The 23,899-nt window shown below is 34.0% G+C and overlaps 1 protein-coding gene across 16 annotated transcripts in view; it reads right to left on the bottom strand.

Moving 5' to 3' along the window:
- Positions 1-23,899, bottom strand: part of TASP1 (taspase 1) — a 255,250-nt gene that overhangs the window by 4,235 nt on the left and 227,116 nt on the right. For 3 of the 16 annotated variants that reach the window (XM_016427708.2, XM_056813878.1, XM_016427713.2), the window contains one exon: positions 15,677-15,723. The exons of the other annotated variants lie outside the window; for them this stretch is intronic. In XM_016427708.2, the coding sequence (XP_016283194.1) occupies positions 15,708-15,723 (16 nt within the window). In that variant the 3' untranslated portion in view covers positions 15,677-15,707. The remainder of the gene's footprint in view (positions 1-15,676; positions 15,724-23,899) is intronic. 16 annotated transcript variants of the gene reach the window in all.

Genomic DNA, 23,899 nt, shown 5'->3' with positions numbered 1-23,899 from the left:
GTAATGGGGCTATAATAAGATATGATTTGAGCCCAATAAATAGTATTATTGTCCTTAGTCTATAGTAGTAGTCGTCTCTCGGTAACCGAGGATGACCATTGTGGTTGTGCGTTTTCATCTATGACAGATGAGTGTGCACAAAGACACTTGTGTGTGAAGGAGATTTAAGTGGAAAAGTCGATGCACAGAGACAGTCCCACTCTCTCTCGGCATTGGAAGCCTGGGTCCAGTGGCACGAAAAGTCGTTACACCTATACCCTATGCCCTCTCCAATAATCAATTCAATTTGATGGGCATTAATTAACTAAATACTATGTGCTAGGGATATAAAGCTAGAAATGACTTAATCTCTGCCATCAAGAAGATTTCTCTTCCAATGCTGCATTCTGCATAATCTTCATAATGTATCATTCTGATCACCTCACTGAACTGTTCAGAAACCTTCCATGACAAAGGGGCAACTGGATGGCTCCGTGGATTGAGAGCCAGGTCTGGAGATGGGAGGTGCTACGGTCACATCTGGCCACAGACACTGCCCAACTGTGTGACCCTGGGCAAGTCACTTGACCCCCATTGCCTAGCCCTTACCACTCTTCCGCCTTAGAAACAATACACAGTATTAATTCTAAAATGGAAGGTAAGGATTAAAAAAAAACAACAACAACCTGCTATGACTATGCTATTTACTGCCCAGCAAACTAAAAAATAAAATCCAGAGTCCAGCCCATAAGATCCTCTAAAATTTAGCTGTCTAGCCATATTTCAAACTATTTGACCTTCAAATTTTGATATTAAAAGCAATAACCGCATTTACATATATTTCCTTAAGGTTTGCAAAAAGCTTTACAAATATTATTTCACTTGGTCCTCACAAAAACCTTTTATAAATGAGAGAACTGAGGCAGAAAGGGGTTAGGTAACTTGCTCAGGGTCACATAGGCTCATATTTCAGATTGGACTTCAACTCAATCTTCCTTATTCCAGGCCCAGCACTCTATACATGATGCTGCCTACTTTCTAGCCAAAATCAATTCCTCTCCATCCCCTATTTTTACCTTGCCTTCTGCAATTATCTATTTTTTTCTTCATATCACAAAATAACTGGAGTTTACATCTCTCTTTTCTTTTTTCCATCTGACTATAAGACTGAACTTAGATGATACCTCCTTAATGAAATTTTCCTTGTCCCTTACAAATGAAAGTGATTATTCCCTCCTAAAATTTCTGAATAAAAGAAAAAATCCAAGCAAAGTACATTTAAACTTACTTTTATTTTTTATGATAATCATTTGAGAATTTGGCATTCCCCTTCGATTAAACTGTAAACTCTTTTAGAGAAGGACTTGCCATGTATGTATGTATACATCTATCTATTGGGTCTTGAGAATCTCAAGAAATGTTTGTTGAATTGATGAAAACTATTTCTCAGAAAGCACCAATAAGCAAAGTGCATATTCCTGTATTTACTAGGAAAAGGTATAAAAAGTTATTTCCAAATCAAAGTGAAAACAACATAAGATATCCAACCATTTATGCAATGTAATACAATTCTATTATTTGCTAGTAGCTGTATTGCTGAATTCCAGAAACATCAAATCCTACATGGAAGTCTGAAAAAATAGGAGAATCATAGAATATAATCACAGATTTAGAGCTGGAAGAGACTAAAGAAGGAACCTAGTAACAGAATACTATTGTGCCATAATAAATCTGGAACCAAGCCTAAGGGGACATAAAATTGTACATATACTGTGACCCAGAAATAGCACTAAAAGGCCTATTTCCCAAAGATATTAGAAATAGAAGTAAAGAATCTATCTGTAAGAGAATATTTATAGCAGCTCTATTTGTGGTAGCAAAGAAATGGAAACTGAAAGGATGTACATCAATTGGAGAATGGCTGAACATGTGGTATATTCTTGTAATGGAATACAACTGTGCCATAATAAATAACAAACAAAATGATCACAAAAAAACCTGGAAAGATTTATACGAAGTTATGTAAAATGAAGTGAGCAGAACAAGGAGAATAGTGTACACAATAACAACAATGTGGGATGATCAACTATGAATGGACCCAGGACAACTCCATGAAAATCATAAAAAAAAAAAAGGGGGGGGATACCCTACTGTCACAGAAGGAATGGATGGAGTTTGAATGCAACTTGAAACATACTAGTCTTTATTTTATTTCCTCTATGGATTTTTCTCTAGTGAAAGCAGTATTTATCATCTTTCACAACTTGATGAAATGTGTATTATATGATATTGACTACCTTCTTGGGGAGGTGGAAGGGGTAGGGGAGAGAGAGAGAGAGAACATGGGTTGCAAAATATCAGAAAATGGAGATTAAAAAGTTATATCAATGTATAATCTGCAAAAATTAAAATTATAGTTTTTTAAAAAAATACATAAAAACAGGGCAGTAGAAAAACCTTCCAACACATTGACCACATCTGAAAGCATATTCAACAAAATTATAAGTATTTCATCATTTCTCCAAGGTAGCAGGTCTAATGCTTCCAGTGATGGTATACTGACACATGCTGCCTCTCTCACTGATGCACAATATTATTTTTAACAAAGCATTTAATAAAATAATTTTTTACAGGATTAGATCCCCAGATTTGCCCAATCTTATGCCTCAATTTTTGTTGATGAAAAAGGCAATTAGATACTAAAGCCTTTCTTTTTGGTGTACATCTAAAAACAATGGTTTAACTTGAGTTCTTTAATTGCTACTGGAAACATATTCAATGCTAATATGAAGGGGAAAAGTATGTTATTCTAAGGTCCAAATAACTTTTTATAACTTCCTTCTACTACTTAACTACTACTTAACTAACTACTTAACAAAGAAAATGTTCCTTCTGACCTTAACTAGAGGCTTGAGCTATATTTAATTAAAAAGATATTTGTGAAGTGCCTGTAATTCACAGAGCACTTAAAGAATTGCTAGCATGAATAAGACAAAGAGCCTCTCTTCAGGGAATTTGTAATCTATGATATTTTAAAAGCTAAACCATGCATGTAAATGAACTAAAATGCATAATAAAATGTCATAAACCTTATGGCATCTAATACAAATATGAGTGCTATGAAATAATACATAGATCCCTGTTTTAAACAATGACCATGGTTAAGGATAAGAAAAAAGACCTGAAATTTCATTGCTTTAGAATACCCTCAACTGAGGACATTCCATTGACCAATGAAGACCAACAGTTTTCCTGTAGTTTGTACTCTTAGAAATCTGTCTAGAGTACTGAGCAATTTTCTGGCATGTCCAAAGTCACATAGCCAGCATTTGACAGAGGTGAAATTTGAACCCAAGCCTCCTTGGCTTGGAGCCTAGATCTCTATCTACAATATCAAATTGCTACTCAGTCATCCCAAGACTCTTTAGTGCAGAGTCCTGGAATAAGCTCCAAGAAATGCCAGTCTAAACTTTGCTATGCAAATATATCAAATTGTTTCTGAATATTTATAATATTTCTAGAAGAAAATAGGATTTATTCAAGAGAATTTTTTAGTATGAGGTCAAGACCATCTTATGAAATCTTTATGGAATTATCCAAATATTATCATATTTGTCCCTGAAAGAAAGAGGGGAAAAATTAGTCCAAAGGTTCTAGCATTTTCCTAGAATTCAGTTTATATATCTGATAGAAGCAAGTAGGTAGTATGATGAAAGGCATGCTAGACCTGAGGTTAGGAAGACCATAGTTCACTAATTACCTATGTGACTCTGGGCAAATTATGTCACTTCTATCTCCCTTGGTTTCCTTATGTATAAACTGTTATAACGATAGCACTTACATCCTATGGTTATTGTGATGATTAAATGTGACAATATTTGTAAAATGTTTTAGAAGCCTTAAAGCATTATATAACTGCCAGCTATTATTATAATGAAGTTATTTTTATTAATTAGCGAAGCAATGTGTGTGATGGAGGTGGTAGATGCATTCATGTATGTGTTGTAAGGGGAGGAAAGCATTAGGTGTATTCTGCAAAAAACGAACATTTTTCATTATTTACTAATAATTTCCCTGCCCCAATTGACAGACTTGGAGATAGGAAATAAAATAAAAGGAAAATGTAATGAAAAATAATATCATAGAAATTTAAGAGTACAAAGTGACCTTATGTCAATGAATCTAATCACCTAATTTTTTCAGATGAATTAGACCTGACCAGAAAATATCTGAGTGACTTGTGCAGGACCACTGAGTTAGTAGCATAACTAGGAATAGAAACCATACTCTATAGCTTAATCTATTATCTTTTCATCTGTACCACTGTATCAAATTTTATCATAAATATGGATTGGCTTGTGTCTGAACTGTGTACAGCACTATATAGATAGCATGTAAAAGACAAAGTCAAAGCAATGAGTCAATTCAGTTTTAAAAAAATAAGTTTGGTATCATATAGATAAAACAATCAGCTGATTTTTTTTTCTTGCTCTTCAACAAGAGGAAATTTTGCATCATAGACAGAAGAAAGCTAATCCCAATGATTTTAAATTTTATACTTATATATGTATATGAGCACTTGTATGTGCTCTGTAAATATTAGCAAGAGAAAATAACAGCAATCATTAAATTAACAAGATAAAAACTGAAGTTATATTTTAAAATAATTTTTTTTAATTCTGAATATCCCCAAAGTGATTTATTATTTCTGGGTCCACAATATCTAAATTCCATAAATTATCATAGATTCACAGTATTTGTAGCAGGAAGGGTCATCTAGGCCAGACAGAGATGTCAATGATGTGCCAGAAGTAGATTAAAATGCAATTGGGAATTATTTAACAAATCAATAAAGATGTAATAGGTTATAGACAGTATTAATATGTGGTTTCTCATAAGTCAATAGGTGGCCCCTAATGATTCTTATGTATGGTTCAGTAGGCCCCATTTCTATTTGAGTTAATACCACTAATCTAGTCAATCCCACCCTCCATTTTTACAATTGAGGAAGATAACACAGAGAAGATTAATATTGTAGAACTTCAGAAATCTTTTAGTATTATACTAAAATTTTCCTCTAAGCAAATGTAATTTTAGTATTACTCATGGCAAATCATTTAAACAAATCTATGAATCTCAGACAACTAAAATGTATATAAATTATATATTGATTGAAACCTATCTTGGAGGACAGGGTTCTTTCACCAAAAAAAACACAATCCTTTGGTGGATTTTCAAATATAGTTGAACCTGGGTTACTCAGCATGTTGAAAGCTGATGGTTGTAAAGAGGGATACTCGTTTAGTAGTGCCCATGCAACTGTAGCACAAACAGGTCCAGAGTCTTTTCCCTTTGATACTAATGTGAAAAGCTCTTTGGCCACTATTGTCTCAGTAAGAGTTCATTCCTTTTCTCAAATCAGAAGTGATCCCAAATAGTTCCATGTTATTTACAGAGCTATGGCTTGAGTTTTCACTGCTAGAGAACATTTTATTTGTGAGACTAAGAAATACTCATTTCTAAAGCCTTCTGAGTTGGTCAGTTATGCCTTTGACCATAGCCTGAGAATGTACTTTTTGATTTGAAAATAAACGAACAGCCCCAGGACCTATCAATGTTTAAAATATAAAGGGAAAACTACTACTTGTACAATTGATTGCTTCCTGAGAATTCTGGTTAGTTGTCACAGAAGAATTTGAGGTGGAAAATAAAAATCAACCACCTCTTTGAAGAAAACTTTCCTTCTCAAAGTCATCTTTCTGCTCTCATTTTATAGATCTGACAATATGTAATGACAATTTTTACAAAACTCATTTAACTCTATAGAACGCCTTCTTCAATTCAATGAAAACAAACATTCACATTAGCCCACTGTATGACTGCAAAAAATAACCAACACTCTCAGTTTGTTTCCCTGAAATACTGAACCTTCTTATAGCTGCTATGTTTAAGAATAAGTTTTAGGGTCCCCAAATCAAAGACAACAACTACAGGCCTATATATCAAGCTTTAACTTCCTAGGGATCAATAAATATACTAGCACTATTAAACAACAAAATAAAAAGGTGAGAGATTCTTCATGAAAATGTTTCTTTTTTTTCCTGTATCACCACAGGACTGTTCTAGGATGGATGTTAGAGAACAAAGAACCTAAATTCTTCATTTTCCATATGTGAAAAGTGAGGCCCAGAAACACTAAGTCATTCATTTCAGGTCAAATTTCTTATTTCATGTTTTCTAACTTATAGTTTTCCAGTTTTCTTTCTACCACACACATTGATTCCCCTGTGTACATATGCCACACTGTCTGCCTCCTTTAGCAAATATTCATTTTCAAACTTCCCTGGCCAGAACTAGCCTTATATAACACCCACTTTCATTAGGCTCCTCTCAGGGCAATTTGTAGTGCTGGGTATGTATATATGTATGTGTGTGCGCATTTATGTATGTCTACACATAATCTTATATACATATATATGCTATAAAACTATGTTTATTTTTATGCTGAATTTTATTTAAAAATTTTGGTTCAAGGCAAAGAATGTAGATCCTTTAAGAAAGATGCGATAGAACCTGATAATTTAAGCAATTCAGCCACTGCTAATAGTAATAGACTACTAGGGAAATAATTAAAAAGTGTATAAAAATAAAATTGCATCCAATTCTAAATAAAGTAAAAGGAAGTTTAAGGAATTTCTTTCTCATACCCTTGGGCGGGGGGTGGGGGGGTGGGGTTTAAAACAAAAAAGGCAAATGGTCAGAAAAAAAAACAATCAAACTCGTCATGGGGACCTTTATATTGTCAGTGGCATTAGGTCATTATGTCACTCTATTTCTTTCTCTTTTTACAATGTGTGAAGAAAGGAAGCAGAAAGTTTGTGCAACCAATATACCTTTGGTAGAGCTCTAAATTGGTCCAACCATTCTAGGAAACAATTTGCAATTATGTGAGAAAAGTCACTAAACTGCTCAAAGCTCTGATCCAGAGTTCTCACTACAGGGCAGGGCACACACACACTAAAGAGGTAAAAGAAAAATCCCAAAAGTATTGATAGCCATACTTAGATGGTACAAAAATCTGAAAATGTAATGGAATACTGAAAAAACAATAAATATAAGAAATTCAAAGAAGAGACAACATGAACTGATGCAGAATTAAGAAGGCAGAACAAAAAACATATATGATTATCTTAATGTAAATGAAAAGAATTCTAAGATGAAGCTAAATGCTGAATAATTTTAATGAACAATCTTGGCCTGGGAAAAGACCAGAGGAAGCACCTTGCAAAAGAGAACTGAATTGTATTTTTACTTGTTTGTTTCTTACATTAAAATTCCCAGGTATCTCTCCCCTCCCTCACCTCCTCCTACTAGAGAAACAATAATTTAACAAAAAGATATATGTATATATGAAATTATATACTGTTATGTTTCTTTTACATAGATTCTTTCTCCGGGGGTAAGGGAAAAATACATGTCTTATAAAGGTTGAATTTGCAAACCTAACATTATAATGCCTAATGGCCACAGCGCCTAGACATCCTGGAGAGTAAGAAAAACATATGTTATTCAATCCAAAGGGGCAAGTGGTTAGAACCTCTGCGGAAAGGTAATTGTCAGAGTTTGCTAGTTCAACACAATGACATGAAGTTCTTGCACGTATCAAAGATACAAGGGAAATAAGGTAGGTGAGCATTTCCAGAGGCTACAGACCTGGATGAATCCTAAATTCAAATACAATCTCCATAGTATGTAATAGCACCTCCTTCATTGTTACAAAGTCATTAATGAAATGAATACATCAATTTCAAGAACTGGGGACAGAGGAGTACAGCTGTTTTTTAAATGGAACAAGCAAAATTGACTATATCATGTGAAGTGAACAAAAAATGAATTCAAGAGAATACTGAATCTTCTTTGTTCAAAGATTATTTGTCATTCTACACACAAATATATACATATTGTACCATATTTTGAGACAAGGAGATATATTATGCTTTTGGTGAAGATGTGCCTTAAGCTCAAAACTGCAAAACTCAGAGGGCAAATGCAGATGGCAGGAGCTACTTTATATTCAAAATTTCTTGGGCTCATGCTTCCTTTTCCTTGAGTATAAGCATGCCAACATTTAAAGAAGAGTGATAATAATCTATCCAGGCATTTGGGTTTAATTAAATATCAGGGTAACACATTTAAGGTGATTTTTAAAAAAAAATCTCTATGTAATACATATGAAATCTCTATTATTAAAAGAAATGAATAGTGCTTTATTGTGATAGTTTATAGTGTAATCTTGCTATGGTCCTAGTCTGACAACATCACTACCCTTATTACTTATTACAAATCACATTTCTAATAACAATTCTAAACTTTAGGTGCTACAAGTATTATTTGGCTCACTTGAGAGGTAATATGGTGTGGAGCAAAGAAAGGTTACATGGAATAATCAAAAGAATATTGAACATTGAATCAAGTACCTTCTGTTTGAATTTCCCCTCAACAAGTCATAGCCTCTCAGTGGCTTATTTTATTCATTTTGTAAAAGAGGAAAATTTGCACACCAAACTTTAAAATGCTATTATAAACAAGAAATGATTGGAGATAAGTTAGGAAGGCTCAGAAAGATTAAATGTTACCTAATTTTTTAAAAAAGCACTGAATTTACAAAATTGATTCTGTCACTTTAGCTGAAATAAGTTGTATTCTATCTCAGCACCTCAGTTTCTTCTCCATAAAATGGAGATGTTTGTAATACCTAACCCACTACAGCATTGTTACGGACAAAAAACTCTTTAAACTACTATGTAAATATTAAGAATTACTACCATTAACAGAGTATTGTGGCTAATTACAAAGCCAGGGACAAAATAGGTCTACTGATCATAAATGCATTGTCATTTCCATGTTTCAAAGTTCTCTCTCCCTTAAATTTTCTTGATTGACTTAGTGATTCCCTAGAATAATTTTCTTTGCAAAGTACTGTGAACAAGACATATAGACAATATAGGAGATTAGTCTAGATATCTAGTGAGTCCATGGCATCCCCTTAAAAAAATTTTAGGTCTTATTTATTAAGAAATCAATTATACAAATTTGTTTTCTCAAGATGAAGTTCTTCCTACTTAAATAGGCTTGTAGAAAGTAAGGATTCTATTCAATTAGGTTCCTGTTATTTGATATTTTATTTTAATACCATAAATAACTATCAGAGAAAAGGGCAATAGGTTTTAGGGTTTTTCATTAATTGGATGCAAACAAATTTAGGAAAACATTCATTTTTTACTCCCAGTGAAGAAAAATGTTTCCAAGTAGTGTGGACTGATATAAGCATCTCTTATAACAAAGTTTTAATAAAACCCTGATTCCAAATTAAAGTTTTTGCCTTTTCAACACTCTGACAGAATAGTTCAAACATGTGTAGTACAGTGAGGACAGCTCAAAACTATAAAAGTAAATTGTCAATACTTATCACATACAGAACTATTTAAAAGGAATGTAAATAGAGAAAAGAGCTCAACCATATCTAAATGTCACAATTAGTCACTATTAAAAGATCGTTTTGCCATCATTTATAGCCATGGTGGTGAACCTAAGGCACACATTCTGTCATCCCAAAACACAATTCTGCAGAGGTCATTACTAGAAAGCCTTCAAGGTCATGGGGTTGAGCTGCTCCCCTTCCCCTCTCCAGGGGCACCTGAGAACATTTAAGAAAAAAACAAACTTTCTTTCTGTCTTAGAATCAATATTATATATTGGTTCCAAGGTATAAGAGTGTTATGGGCTAAGCAATAGGAGTTAAGTGACTTGCCCAGGGTCACACAGCTAGAAAGTGTCTGCGGTCAAATTTGAACTCAGGACCTCCTCTCTCTAGCCCAGGCTCTCAGTCCACTGAGCAACCCAACTGTCCTCTTGACAAGAGATAATTGCTAGTGAGTCAAAGTAAAATAGCCATCTCAAAGTTCAATGCCATATCCATACAATATCCATATGTACTGCATCAAAAATGCTTAATCAGCAAAATATAACAGTTTATACCAGCCTTAAGTTGTTCTAAGAATTACAACTATTTTAATACTTATAGAGCAAGGAGATGACCTATAATCACAGTTTGAAGGATTTTAGTTACCTCTGCTATCTCCATAACTTGCCAAAGGGAGAAAAAAATGAAAACTGTGATAGAGGCTGGCGCTAAAGAAAAAGTGCCAGACTGAAGAGAATATGAAATTGATCACCTCGATGGGGGTGGGATCCTAGGAGTGAATTTTGAGGAAAGAAGACTCTGGCTGGAAAGCAGTGAGGGTCCCTCGGTCTTGAGACATCGAAGAGAGAAGGTGGATAAAGACTTTCTCCTGAGGGTTACCCATTTTTCCTGTTGGTGACTGGAAATTTTCCCCCCCAACACTTCCCAATTGCAGGGACTTTCTGAAGAGAAACCTGAGCAGACTTTACCTCAGCTCCTGTTGTCCAGGGATGAGTCAACCTAACTTTCTCTCAGAGGGCTCAAGCTGCCAAGGCCTGAGTTCCTCCCAAACTCAAAGAGGGAGGAAAAGAGTTTAGATAGAGACAGGGGCCCCCTTTTCCCACTTTCCTTTTCCCATTCTTCCCTGCCCGTTATTTCCTTTTGTATTACCTGATTGAGTTAATATTAAAAGTTGTCTGTTCACTGAGCTGAGTAAGAGTGAACGGATCAAGGCAAGACCTTTTGGTCTCGAGTAATAGAGGGGTGACAAGAGGGACCAGAGGAAATTGGGGAGAGCAGCTATAGCTAAGGAGGGAAGGCAGAAGGGTGAAAATCTTCAAACCCCCTCTCCTCTCTCTGAGCTAACTCGTTACATCTGCTATCCCCCCTATACCCCGCTTTGTAGAAGGGGGGGGTTCTCCTCTCCAACTCTATTCTCCATACCAAAGACCCATTGCGTATACATCCCTTCCCTATCTTTTATTTTTTTTAAAACAAACCCAACTTCATAATCACTTTGCACTTGCACCAAAACACATCACTGTACTTATTGTCAAGTACACTTTTCTCATGTGGCAGAATTACATTTTTGTAAGCATATTTGCACATTAATTTTTGCCTGATATAACAAAATTTTTGATGCAGAAAATATAACAAAGGAACTTCATAAAACTGAGTTCACATATATAATATAGCATTGTACAATTAAATTTGCAAACATTGTACTACTGTGATTTCCAAGAGATCAAAAGTATGCATGGCATATATGCAACAGATATCAGGAAGTGATTACCATCAACAAGAACTTATTAAGTATTTATTATGTGCCAGGCACTCTCCTAAGTGCTGAAGATACAAAGACTGGCAAAAACACAGTCCCTGACCTCAAGAAATTCACATTCTAATGAAAGAGTCAAGCCAACAACTATGTACATAGAATATATACACATAAACACACACACACACACACACACACACACACACACACATACACGCACACACACGCACAATAAACCAGTGGTAACCACAGAGAGAAAGCTCTAGCAATAAGAGATGGGAGACTTCAAAAAGATGTAGTTTGTTAAATTAGAGGGAAAACAATATATATCAGAAATATGGCTAAACCATCTTCTGACTTTAATAAAATGATTCATTTATAAAGATATAAAATTGCATCAATTAAATGAACTATTTGGGATTCCTGGAATGTGTGATAAAAAAGGAGCACCAGACATTTTTTCTCATTCCCACAACCTCTCAAAACTCTCAAAAACAGAAGATGAAAAAAATTGAAGATAAAGTAGCCTCACATATCTACATGATTTAAAACAACCAAAATTTATCCTCCCTTTTTCCATTGCCCAGGAGACTTGAATACAAGCTGTGTAAGTTTTCCTAGGTCATGAAGGAAATCTAGAAACCACAACCCCATATTATCAGCACTATAAAACTCTGAACTGCTAGTGCTGGAGTGGACAAACCAGTGAGACCAGTGCAATAGCTCTATGACCTGCTAGTCCCACTGTGAATAAAACTCTGACACCAGAGGGTAAAGCTCAGAACTATCAGAACCAAAGTGAACATCATTACAGGATTAGCACAGACAGTCTATTAACTGATGGTGTCAGATCAGAGAACTAAGAGAACAGAGGTAATGGGGATAGGACAAGGAGGAGAGGGGGAGAGAGGAGAGGGGAGGAGAGAGAGAGGGAGAGAGAGAGAGAGAGAGAGAGAGAGAGAGAGAGAGAGAGAGAGAGAGAGAGAGAGAGAGAGAGAGAGAGAGAGAGAGAGAGAGAGAAAGAGAGAGAGAGAGAGAGATTGAGAGAGAGAGAGAGAGAGCTGAATAGACAGACAGACAGGGGTAGGGGGGCACAACACTGCACTAAATCTGAGGGAAAGAATATATCCAACAAAGGCCCATAAGTCACTTAGAACAGAGATTCTGATGAGAAAGAGGATGCTAAGGAACACAAGAAAAATATGAACCCAGAGTACACTGTTCCTGAATGGCTCAAAAAGGAAGAGAATTATGAGCAAACTAGCAAAAATAATGGATAGAATAGAAAAACTGGAATCTGAGATAGGCAAGTGCTGCCTAAGAAACAAGAGAAAACAATAAACAGGGATGTAAATATACTGAAATGAAAGAAAATCTAGAAAAAAGAAAATAATAATATTAAAAGATCATAAGCCTCTTAGAAGAACATAATGGGCCAAAAAAACCTCAAAACTACAATAGGTAAAAGAGAAGGGAACTGCCCAAAATTTATGAAAAAAAAGAAAATACCAATTGAAATAATTTACTGATAACTCTAAGAAAAAACCTAAACCTGAAAACCAAAGGCACAGAGGCATTCAAGTTAATGATTCAATTCAGAAACAAGTTCTGTAAGCAATCAAGAGAAAGACTTTCAAATACAAAGGAAATTCAAACAATGTAAGACTATTCTTTAAACAGAGAGATACATACACATAAAACCATAGGATGGAAAGGAATAATATGTTTTGAAGAGTAAGAGAGATCAGGATGTACCTCAGAGTAATTTATCCTGAAAATCTGAGCTTTGTTATTGTTCTATCATTTTTCAGTTATTTCTGACTCTTGATGATCCAATCAAGGTTGGTAAAAATACTTGAGTGATTTGGTATTGCCTTCTCCAGTTCAATTTATGGATAAGAAAACTGAGGGAAATAGGGTAAAGTGATTTGCCAAGGTCACACAGCTATTAAAGTTCTGAAATCAGATATGAACTCAGGAAAATGAAACTTCCTGACTCCCAGTCTAGCACTGTGTAATCTATCTTTTTTATCTAATCTAATTTATCTAGTGTGTAATCTAGCTATTCCAAAGCTTAAATGTGAGCTTTACCATATATGAGAAAAAAGAAATATAGGGGCAGCTAGGTAGCTCAATGAATTGAGAGCCAGGTCCAGAGATAGAAGGTCCTGGGTTCAAAGCTGGCCTCAGGTAATTCCTAGGTAGGTCACCCTGTGCAACTCACTTAACCTCCATTGTCTAGCCCTTACCACTCTTCTGCTTTGGATCCAATATACAGTATTGACTTTAAGATGGAAGGTGAGGGTTAAAAAAAAATTCAGGAGGAATGTAATAATGCAACAGCCAAGGACAGCAGTAGCAACTGTGAATTGAAAGACTAAAAAGAGATGTCATTTCTAAATATACACAATGAGACAAAAGTAAAAGCAACTCTGATGAAGCTAACAGTGAAGAGGTAGTCAAGGGACTTTGTGGATAAAACCTAGCAATGCACTCCCTACAGGTGAATCAATGGTTTTTTTTTTTTTTTTGGTGAGGCAAATAGATAGATATAGATATAGATATAGAGATAGAGATAGAGATAGAGATAGAGATAGATATATGAGGATACATGAAAGATGGAGAAAGGAGTGAGCTGACTTAAAGAAATGTGAGACATGCCAGGGTCAAATAGGGAAATACCTAATGAGGAGATGATTCCCATTGTCACAAAAAAGGGAAGACCCTATAGAGAAAATGGTGAGGATGAGGAAGAAAGAATTAAAAAGATGAGGAGAAAAGAAAGAGATCTTGCTCTGGTTAAAGGAAGGTGTTCGACTGATCAATGTATTGATAGTGATGAAGATTGATAGTATGTGAATGGAGACAGAGACCTTGTGATCTAGGGGATTTGGTACCTGAAAAATTTTCTCATTCCATGTTGAGAGGAATCAGAATTCCTGTGGACAACTGGGACCTGAGGTGTGAGAGAAAATGGACCAAGGTAGGGGATTTTTGAGGCAAGTGGGGAAAACAAGATAACCAAATAAAGGTATATAAATCATTAGTGCACTGCATAATCAAGGATATGGTGGGGGAAAGGCTTACCTATGGGGCAAGGCACTCTCTTGACATAATGAAATAACTGAAATTGTTTTGGAAGTGAGGCACAACAAAAAAAGGGAATCCATGGGGCAAGCTCAGTAAGGCAATGGCAGAAACTAGAAGATTGGATTACATGAGAAATGCATAGAAAAGTATGAGCCTAGATAAGTACACTGGTCATGAATGAGTGAGAAGACAAAGGTCTAGAGTACACAGAGGCAATAGATAATGAAAAATGAGTGATGTTTTTTGGAAAGAGATACAAAAAATGAAATTTTAAAAACTAAAGAGGACTATTTAAAGGGGATGAGAGGAAATGAGAATCCACTTGAATAAGATGGGAGAAATTATATAACCAGACAAAAGCAGGAGCGATAAAGAAACTAATTTTTAAGAAATAACAACAAAAAAAAGGTAAAAGGAAAATAAATGAGAGAAAAGAGGATTTGGAATAAGGTGGAAGAGAAACAATGGGAGCAAGGCAACCTAAGAGAGATTAAGGTAAAGCAATTGAAGGAATATAGTACTGTGTTTACAGTAGAAAGTGAGAAAAATCATAAATTGGGAAAAAAACAATATTAGAGATAGATGGGGGAAATTGAATCCAACTTAAAACTTTAAATGTCAATGGATTAAATATCCTAATAAAATGAAAAAGTTATATTTGATAAGAAAACAAAACTCTATATTTTATTTATAATAGTTAAAAAATAGACTTAATACAAAACAAAACTGAAGAGATAGAGAAAATTTATTAAGCATGAAGTGAATCCCAAAAAAAATAAGAGTTAAAATTATGCTATCTGGAAAAGCAAAAAGATTTTTAAAAAAATTAAAAAGGCCAAGAGGCCATGCTGAAAGGAATAAAGACAACAAATCAATATCAATAATAAACATACTCTCAAAATGTATAGATAATAAATAAAGGAAATACTATCTGAGCTACAAAAAAGGCATAGGTAGTAATACAACCGTGGCAGGAGAATTCAATATCTTTCTATCCTTTCTGGATAAATCTAACCAAAAGATAAACAAAAAAAGGGGGGTGGGGGTGAGGGAGGGCTGAATAATCCCTAGAGACCAGTCTTCTAAATGAAACAGCTAAAGAACATACATATTTCTCATGATCTCAAGAGACATTTCTAAAAATTGACTATGTACTAGTACTATGTACTACAGAGATATTACAAACAAATAAAAGTAAAAAGTAAAGAGTCAGACCATAACAATAGCAGTTGGTTCAGAGACCACAAACAAAAGACACAGAACCAAATAGAGACTCAAAAATGAAATCCTAAATATAGAATGTCAAAGAACAAATCATTTGAAACAACAAATATTTAAAAGAAAACAATAATGATGAAACAACATACCACAATTTCTGGGATGTAGCTAAGGCAGTCCTCAGGGGAAAAATATCCTTACAAACATACATTAACAAAATAGAAAAAGACAGGATTAATGAATTAAATAGGCATTTTTAAAAATTAGAAAGCCAACAAATAAACAAATATAAAATAAGTACAAAAGAGAAGCTATACAAATTAGAGAAAAATAGATAAATTTGAAACAAAAACCCACAGAAATAACAAAATCTAGGCTGATTCTTTGAAAACATATAAAATTGATCAATTATTAGCTAATCTAATAAAAAAAGAGAGAACAGAACAACATATCCACAATATAGCAAATTCACTAGGTCATATCACAGCATGGCAAGAAGAAACAAACAAAAAAGAATAATGAGAACATTACACACACACATAAACACACATATGCTAACAAAACTGAGAAAAGAAAATAGAGGAAAATATATTCAAAATACTCAATCAGAACATCAAAATAATTTCAGAAAGAGAAATGGATGTAGGTATAGAAAATGACCAAAGGAAAAAACCTTCAAATTTTAAGCAAAATATTATCAAACATAAATATAGTCATTTATCCAAGAAATCTCATTATAAGCAAGTGAGATTTATGTTACGGATGCAATGATAGCTCAGCATTACAATATCAACAATGATTAATCACATAAAAAACCAAATCATTTAAACTACATGATCATCTTAATAGATGCTTAAAAAAACTCTTGACAAAGTACAACAAGCCTTTATCCTAAAAACCCTATAAGGAATAGAAATAGAGGGATTTCATGGTAATATTTTAAACACCTATCGAAAACCAAAAGCAAGTGTCTTATGCAATACAGATATACTAGAACGTTTTCTAATAAATAAAAGCAAAGATACCCACTCTCCCCATTATTATGTGATGTAGTTCTGGAAATGCTAGCTACAGCAGTAAGAAAAAGAAACTAAAGGCATGGAGATAAAACTATTCCTATTTCCTGATATAATGGTTCACCTGGAAAATTATACAGAATCCGCAAAGACACTCACTGAGACAATTATCAGATTCAGCAAAGTTGTAGGCTACACAATAAATATTCAAAATCCAATAGAATTTCTATGTATTAACGAAACCTAAGAAGCAATGATAAAAACAGAAATTCCATTCAAAATAACTACAAAATACATAAAACATCTGAGGATCAACTTCCTAAAGCACCCAAAATCATGTATGGATTCAATGATAAAGTGTTCCTTATATAAAAAAGAAAACTTAAAAAGCCAGGGGAATACTCAATATTAATGGTTAGGTTGTGCCAAAATAATAAAAATCATAATATGATCAAAATAAATTGACTTTTAATGTTTTATCAATCAAATTACCCAGAAGATACTTTATTAAGCTTGACAAAATTATAACAAAATTCATTTGAAAAAACAAAAGATCTAGAATATCAAGGGAAATAATGAAAAGAAATAGGCATAATGGGAGATAGTACTTCCAGGACTCAAACTATTATTATAAAGCTGCAGTCATCAGCACCATCTGGTACTGGTAAACAATAGAATCTAATAATCTAGTGGATGATAAAGAGGGAAATAAATTACCTGGGGGGAAAACTCCTTATCTAGTAAAAACTGGGAAAACTGGAAAGAGATCTGGCAGAAATTAGGCTTAGACCAACACCTTACACCATATTCCATAATACATTCTAAATGGATAGATGACTTTAATATTAAAGATAATTAAATATAGCATTCATACTGATATATTTTTGTTAAAGTTTCTAAAAGATTCATGTACTTGTCAAAAGTGTTTGATTCTTTTCTTTGAGCTAGTTCAGTTTTTTTGTTTTTGTTTTTGTTTTGTGGAATCTTGAATGAACCATTTAGATAAGATACAATAGGCTAACTAGAAATAAACAAATTGGTGACCTAATACTCCAAAAACTTATCTTTCTGCTAAAGACCATCAGTTATTAAAATGTGTGTGTGTGTGTGTGTGTGTGTGTGTGTGTGTGTGTTCTTCACATATTAACCTCCTGGAATATTCTTCCAGATTTTGCAAAACTTGATCCAAAAAAAAAAAAAAGTTTATTCCCTGATTCTTTCTAACTGAACCTGACTTAAATAGATGAAAAAGAATGTTAAATTTGCTACATTTGGAAATAGTAATAAAAAAATTTTTTTAAAGGAACAAATGGATCATTTACTACCTAACTCTTCTAACTATATTACAAAATGATAGTTTGATATGCATTCTGCAAATATTATCTGTAAGGAGCACATAATCTACTATCTTGCAAAATGCAATTTGTTTTTAGGAAGTAGGAATTCTTCATTTTCTGGAGGTAATATTGTAACTAGTTTACTAAAAACAGTCATAATTTGGTTCAGAAGCTTCTTTTGGTCTAGGCAGTCGTCTTTAAAACTAGGTAATTGTCCCTATAAATCTCTATCAGTCAAGCACTAACATAAAATTAGAATCAATTTTATAGGATTCACAACAAAACCAATTAGTTGCTATTCTCTCTCATGTTTACTAGAACCCTAAAGTTTCCAAGAAATTTGCCTAGGGGTTTCTAAAACAAGACCTCTACCCCACAAAAAACAATCTAGCTCAGTAATGATGGATGGTTTACTTTTGGGGGGAGACATTTTGTTTTAAATAAAATTATTCAGTGAAGTGATCTTTAAAGCAAATTTGTAAGCAAAACCCAGACTTCATCAAAACACATCTTGAGGCAATAATGAGATGGTGCTCTACTAAGGCATAAGATATTCTGAAAGGTCCCTGAATTATCATCATATAAGAATGAACTGTAGGCTTAAAATCTGACCCCAAAACCACAAATGTGTTCTTCCTTCCCCATCGTTCCCTGGGATGTCCTTCATTTCTTCTTCCAGTTGATTCATATTTATAAGTTATATTTGGCAATATGCCAATCATCTATTCTCTATTCTTCCTAGTTTTTCTTTCCATTTCTTTTGATAATTTCTTATTTCATGTACTAAGTTTTATATTATTAATCTTGCCCTTATGTCTGTGTTTTAGGCATGTTAAGTCATAGTATGGCTTCAGAAATCTCATCTGTGCTGTCTCTAATTACTTAGTCTTTATTTTAAACTGGTTTTTAATCCTTTCTTCCTGGGAAACAAATAGTAGAAGTTACTACATTAAAGTCACATAATATTGCACTGCAATTTAAATTCAGATATATCTGCTTCTACCATACTAATATTTCCTAAAAACAAAAAAATATATAGGTATTGAGAATTGAATGGGAGTTCTGATTTATTCTTCTGTTACACAGACAATTGTCTCCATCTTATAGATAATAATCACATAGCTTGTATTTACAGCCCTATGGAGGTCACTCATGCAAATGTTATTCTTTTCATTTCAAAAATAAAGAAAAAGCATTTAAATGGCTTAAATAGTGAGAAATGGTAGTATGAAGTCTTTTGTCTCTATATCTAGTACTCTCTGCAATACAATAAATAGAGAAGTTAAGTCATTTTTTCTAGGGGGATATAGTCAAGAATTGTTGCAAGAGGGATTAGAACCCAGGTCTCAATCTTTCAACTTTAATTAATCAGTTAATCAATCAATAAGCATTTACTGAGTGCCTGACATGTGTAAGACATTGTGCTAAAACAATGGAGGTATAAAGATAGGAGTGAAATAGCTTCTGATCTCTAAGAATTTATGGTCTATAGGAAAAGGTAATATGCCCACACCTAAGTATATAACATACAAAAGAGATACAAGGAGACTTTGGGGAGAAAAAATCTAGTAGCTCAAAGGATCAGGAGAGATCTTATGTAGAAGGTAGTAATTGAGCTGAGTCATGTCTTCTAAGAAGCAAAGACTAGGGAAAGTGTGCAAAAGTACAGGGCTGGAAAAAGGACTGCCTTTATCAGCCAGTAGTAGCCCTCTAGACTTCTCCATCAAGCCTCAGAAATTTCTTCACTCTGAAAGATCAATTCAGCCCTAGAATTCCCATCTCAAAAGTACTCTCTTTGCCTGGGCAGGACCTCTCCTTCTGATTGCACAGCTCCCTCATAGAATTTCCATTTAATGAGAGTGCCAGGCCAGCTATTTCTTTAATTCCCACCAGATTACACTCCCTTGCATTTTTCCAATATGCCACTGTGTAATGTACCTTCCCCCTACTTCTCCCATTCAGCATTCTTTTACACATTGTCTTCCCTATTAGAATGTAAGCCCCTTGAGGACAAGAATCTTTATTTTTCCTTGTGTTTATATTTCCAGAGATTAGCACAGTGCTTAGAACATAGGAAACATTTAGAAAATATTTTCTGCTTGACTGACTGTATAAGTAACAGCAAGGAGGACACTATGGCTGGACCACAAGGAACATGAAGGGGAATAATATGCACCAATTATAAGGGGCTTTAAATGCCAACTTAAGAAGAGTCTATTTAGTCCTAGTGACAAAAAAAAATCCAATAGAGTTGATTGAGTATGATGGTGAAATGGTCATACTTATGCTTTAGGAAATTATTCTGTCAATGATACAAAGGATGAAATAAGAGTGAAATGAGACTTGAGTCAGAGAGACAAATCATTAGAATATGACAGTTGTTTGGGAAGAAACAGTAATGTGGTCTGAAATAGATGACTTTGTGAAAAGAAAGACATGGATACAAGATACTGTTTAAAGCCAATACAATGATAATTGGCAACAGATTGGATATATGTGGTAAATGATAGTGAAGGGTCAAGGATGACACCAAAATTGAGAACTTGTAAGGGTGGAAAGATGGCAGTGCCCTAATTTGAAATCAAGAAGTTGGGGAATAGGGTATATTTTGAGGGGAAAATAATAAGTTCTGCTTTGGACATGTTGAGTTTGAAATATCTACAGGATATCTAGTTTGAAATGTCTAATAAGAGGTTCACATGCATGACTCATACTCAGGAAAGAGACTAGGACTGAAAATACAGATTTTGGAAACTTCTTCATAGAGGTCATAATTAAATGCAAGGAAGATGAACAATAAAGGTAACAAACATTATATCTTGCTTTTAAAAGATAAGCAAAGTATTTTACAAACCTTCTCTCATTTGATCCTTACAATGACCATGGCAGGTATGTAAAATTATTATCCTTTTTTTTACAGATGAGGAAGCTGAGACTAAGAAAGGTTAAAAGACTTGATCAGAGTCAAACAGCTCCTAAGTGCTGGTATTTAAATTCAGACTCAAAGTTCAAAGTTCTATCCACTGAACCATTTAAGTCTCCAAGTGAGAGAATACAGAGAGAGAAGAGAAGGGGACCAAAGACAGAATGTTGGGTTACTCCAAAGTGAAGTGCTAGGACATAAATAAGGATCCAGCAAAACAAAATGAGCAAAATAACATGATCAGAAAAAGAGAGGAAAACTAAGAGAGCAATGCCATCTAAAAAAAATCTCACAAAACATTAAAGGATATAAATATATCCTGAAGAAAAAGTTGGTCAACCATGTCAAATGAATCAAATTGGTCAAGAAGGATGAGGCTTGAGAAAAGACCATTAGATTTGACAAATTTGACACTGTAAAAGACTAAAGAGTAACTGAAATGATTGGAAGCAAAGGCAATGAATATCAGTAGCTTATCTAGGTATCTGCCTAAGAAAATGAGGAGAGGTATTAGAAAGGATGGCAGAACTTAGTGAAGATTTTTTTTAAAGGATGTAAAAGACTTGAGGACATTTGTAGGCAGTAGAAAAGGAACAACTAAGGAAAAACTGGATGTTAGGGGTATAATTTTAAGGAAACTCTGGGAAAAAACTGAAGATATTGGAATTAAGGGTAACCATTAAGAGGTTGGATTTTGGTGAGAAGGGCTACTTCAATATCCAGACTGAAATAAAGAAGAGGATGGGGCATGTGAGGTTTGATGTCAATGGTATACGAAATGCAGAGAAGGAGAGAAAAAGAGGCTCCCTGAAATGGAAATCAATTTTCTCAGAAAAACATGAGCCAGGTTCCTTAGCTGGGATGGAAGGAAGAAGATGGTATTGAATACTCTTAAGGGAGAAGAGAAAGGTTTTAAATAGCTACAGAGGGGAGTGAGATAGGGACTACAGATAGGGAGTGAGATAGTGAGTAAAAGTTCTTCCTTATTATAAGAAAGAATTCAACTGAAATTAGAAAACATAAATTTGTAGTGGAACCCAGTGATTTTTATTTTGTGATTTCCTAATGTGAGAAAGCCACATGACCTCTAAATAGTAAGTGGGACTAAGCAAAACATATTTTTTTAAAGGAACACTGAGATAATAATAAGTTAATACTATTTGGCACCATCATAGTATTAAAATACTATTATGTAAGGAAAGGTCCTTAAGAGAGATCAATGATCATAGTCTCTAATCCATACTCAAAGTTCTTCATTTCACAAGACCTGAATAATTAATTTAACTTACTTTTGCCTCAATGATTACATTTATTAAAAAGAAAATATTTTCTGCCATAAAAATGTTTACCAAAAAAGCTCAAACAAACAACAATTTAAAGAGGTACTATATACAATACAAATATTTATAATTTCAAGTTAATCCACACTGGACTGAGTAAGAACCAGAATCAAAGAATGCTATGAATTTATAGGTCATCTATGCCAACCCTCTCATTTTACAATGATGAAACCCAGGAAAGTTAATATGATTTGTCCAGAAATCCATAAAGAGCAGATCAAGAATTTGGTCTATTTATTCTTAGCCTGATATTTTATCTAATATAACATTTTTGACATCTTATATAAGCAAATTTTCCTGTTCTTAGTTTACACATTTCCTAAGTAACAATGGTTCACAGTTGTACTACATAAAGATGCCTATCATGACTTCTGACAAGTTTTTCATGATATCTAGCAATGTCTATGCTAACAAGTCAAAGAAGGTAGCAAAGGCTTTTTCCCCTCTTTTCTCTGCTAAGAATGATCTTTGAATTGAAAAGGACAAAACAAAAATGGTTAAAAGAGACTTGATACCCTGGGCAAGTAAGGAGATAGTAAAAGACCACCAAATTATCCTTGAATTCAAGCAAGTTGGCTCAGATGAACGACATCATTAGGTACAGACAGATAATCTACTTTCAGTAATATTTAGAACACTGTGGAAAATAGAAGAAAATAGGCCTGGAAAAGAGTAAATTTTCAAAAAAGAGAGAAGACGAGTCTACAAACTTTAGACTAATAAGTTGACTGTAATTCCTGGGAGAAATACAGAACAGATCATTTAAAAAAAAAGTTAATGAACATATAGAAAAGAAACTGCTGATTACAAAAAGTCAGCATGATTTCGTCAAGAACAAGCCAGGCTATATTAATCTTATTTCCTTTTTTGGCAATACTGCCAAATTGGTATATCATAGGGATATTGTAGATATAACTTACACAGATGTTAGCAAAGCATTTGTTAAAGAAATTAATACCATTTAATTCATAACTGGCTAATTGGTCAGACTCAAAAGAGTTGTTAATAATTCAATGTCAACATGGCAGGAGGAATGCTCTATGAGTCTGTGCTTGGTCCTGTGATATATACTATTTTAAATAATGATTTAAATTAAACCACCAATTGCATGCTTTTCAAATGCAGACAACACAAAATTCAGAGTGATATTAATGTATTCTATTAGAGGATCAGAATCCCCAAAAAGCATGCCAATTTAGATGATTGAGCTGAAGCTAATAACTGAACAATTCAAGAAGAATAAGTATAAGGTCTTATACGAGTGTTAAAACAAACAAACAAACAAACAAAAAGGTTTATATGTTAAAAATGAGTGCAACAAAGTTAGATGGCAGATTTTCAGAAAAAAATATCTATGTGCTCCAATGGCCTGCAAATGCAACATAAGTCAGAAGGGTAATATGGCAGGCCCCTCCCCCAAAAAACTAATTCTATTTTTTGTCTGTGTCTAGAGGAATTAACTTCCAAGAATAAAGAGATGATAGACCCATTGTACACTGTAAAGGCCAGACTACATCTGGAATATCACTATGTTCAATTCTGAGAACCAAATTTAAACTACAGTATCCAAAGGAGGATGAACAAGCAGTCGAAGGGTTCTGAGTCACTGCTACATGAGGATTAAAGAATGACAGATGTTTCTCTATCACCAAGGAAGACTTAAGGGAATAAGATAGCTTTAATTAAGAATTTAAAGGGGAGTAATATGAAAAAAGGATCAGATCTCTGGTTGGCCTTAGAAGACAGAACTGAGACC

This window comes from Monodelphis domestica, chromosome 1 (assembly GCF_027887165.1).
Source record: "Monodelphis domestica isolate mMonDom1 chromosome 1, mMonDom1.pri, whole genome shotgun sequence".
In the NCBI taxonomy this organism is placed as follows: domain Eukaryota; kingdom Metazoa; phylum Chordata; class Mammalia; order Didelphimorphia; family Didelphidae; genus Monodelphis; species Monodelphis domestica.
The sequence above is the reverse complement of the archived record's forward strand: the minus strand, read 5'-3'. Positions and strand labels throughout refer to the sequence as shown.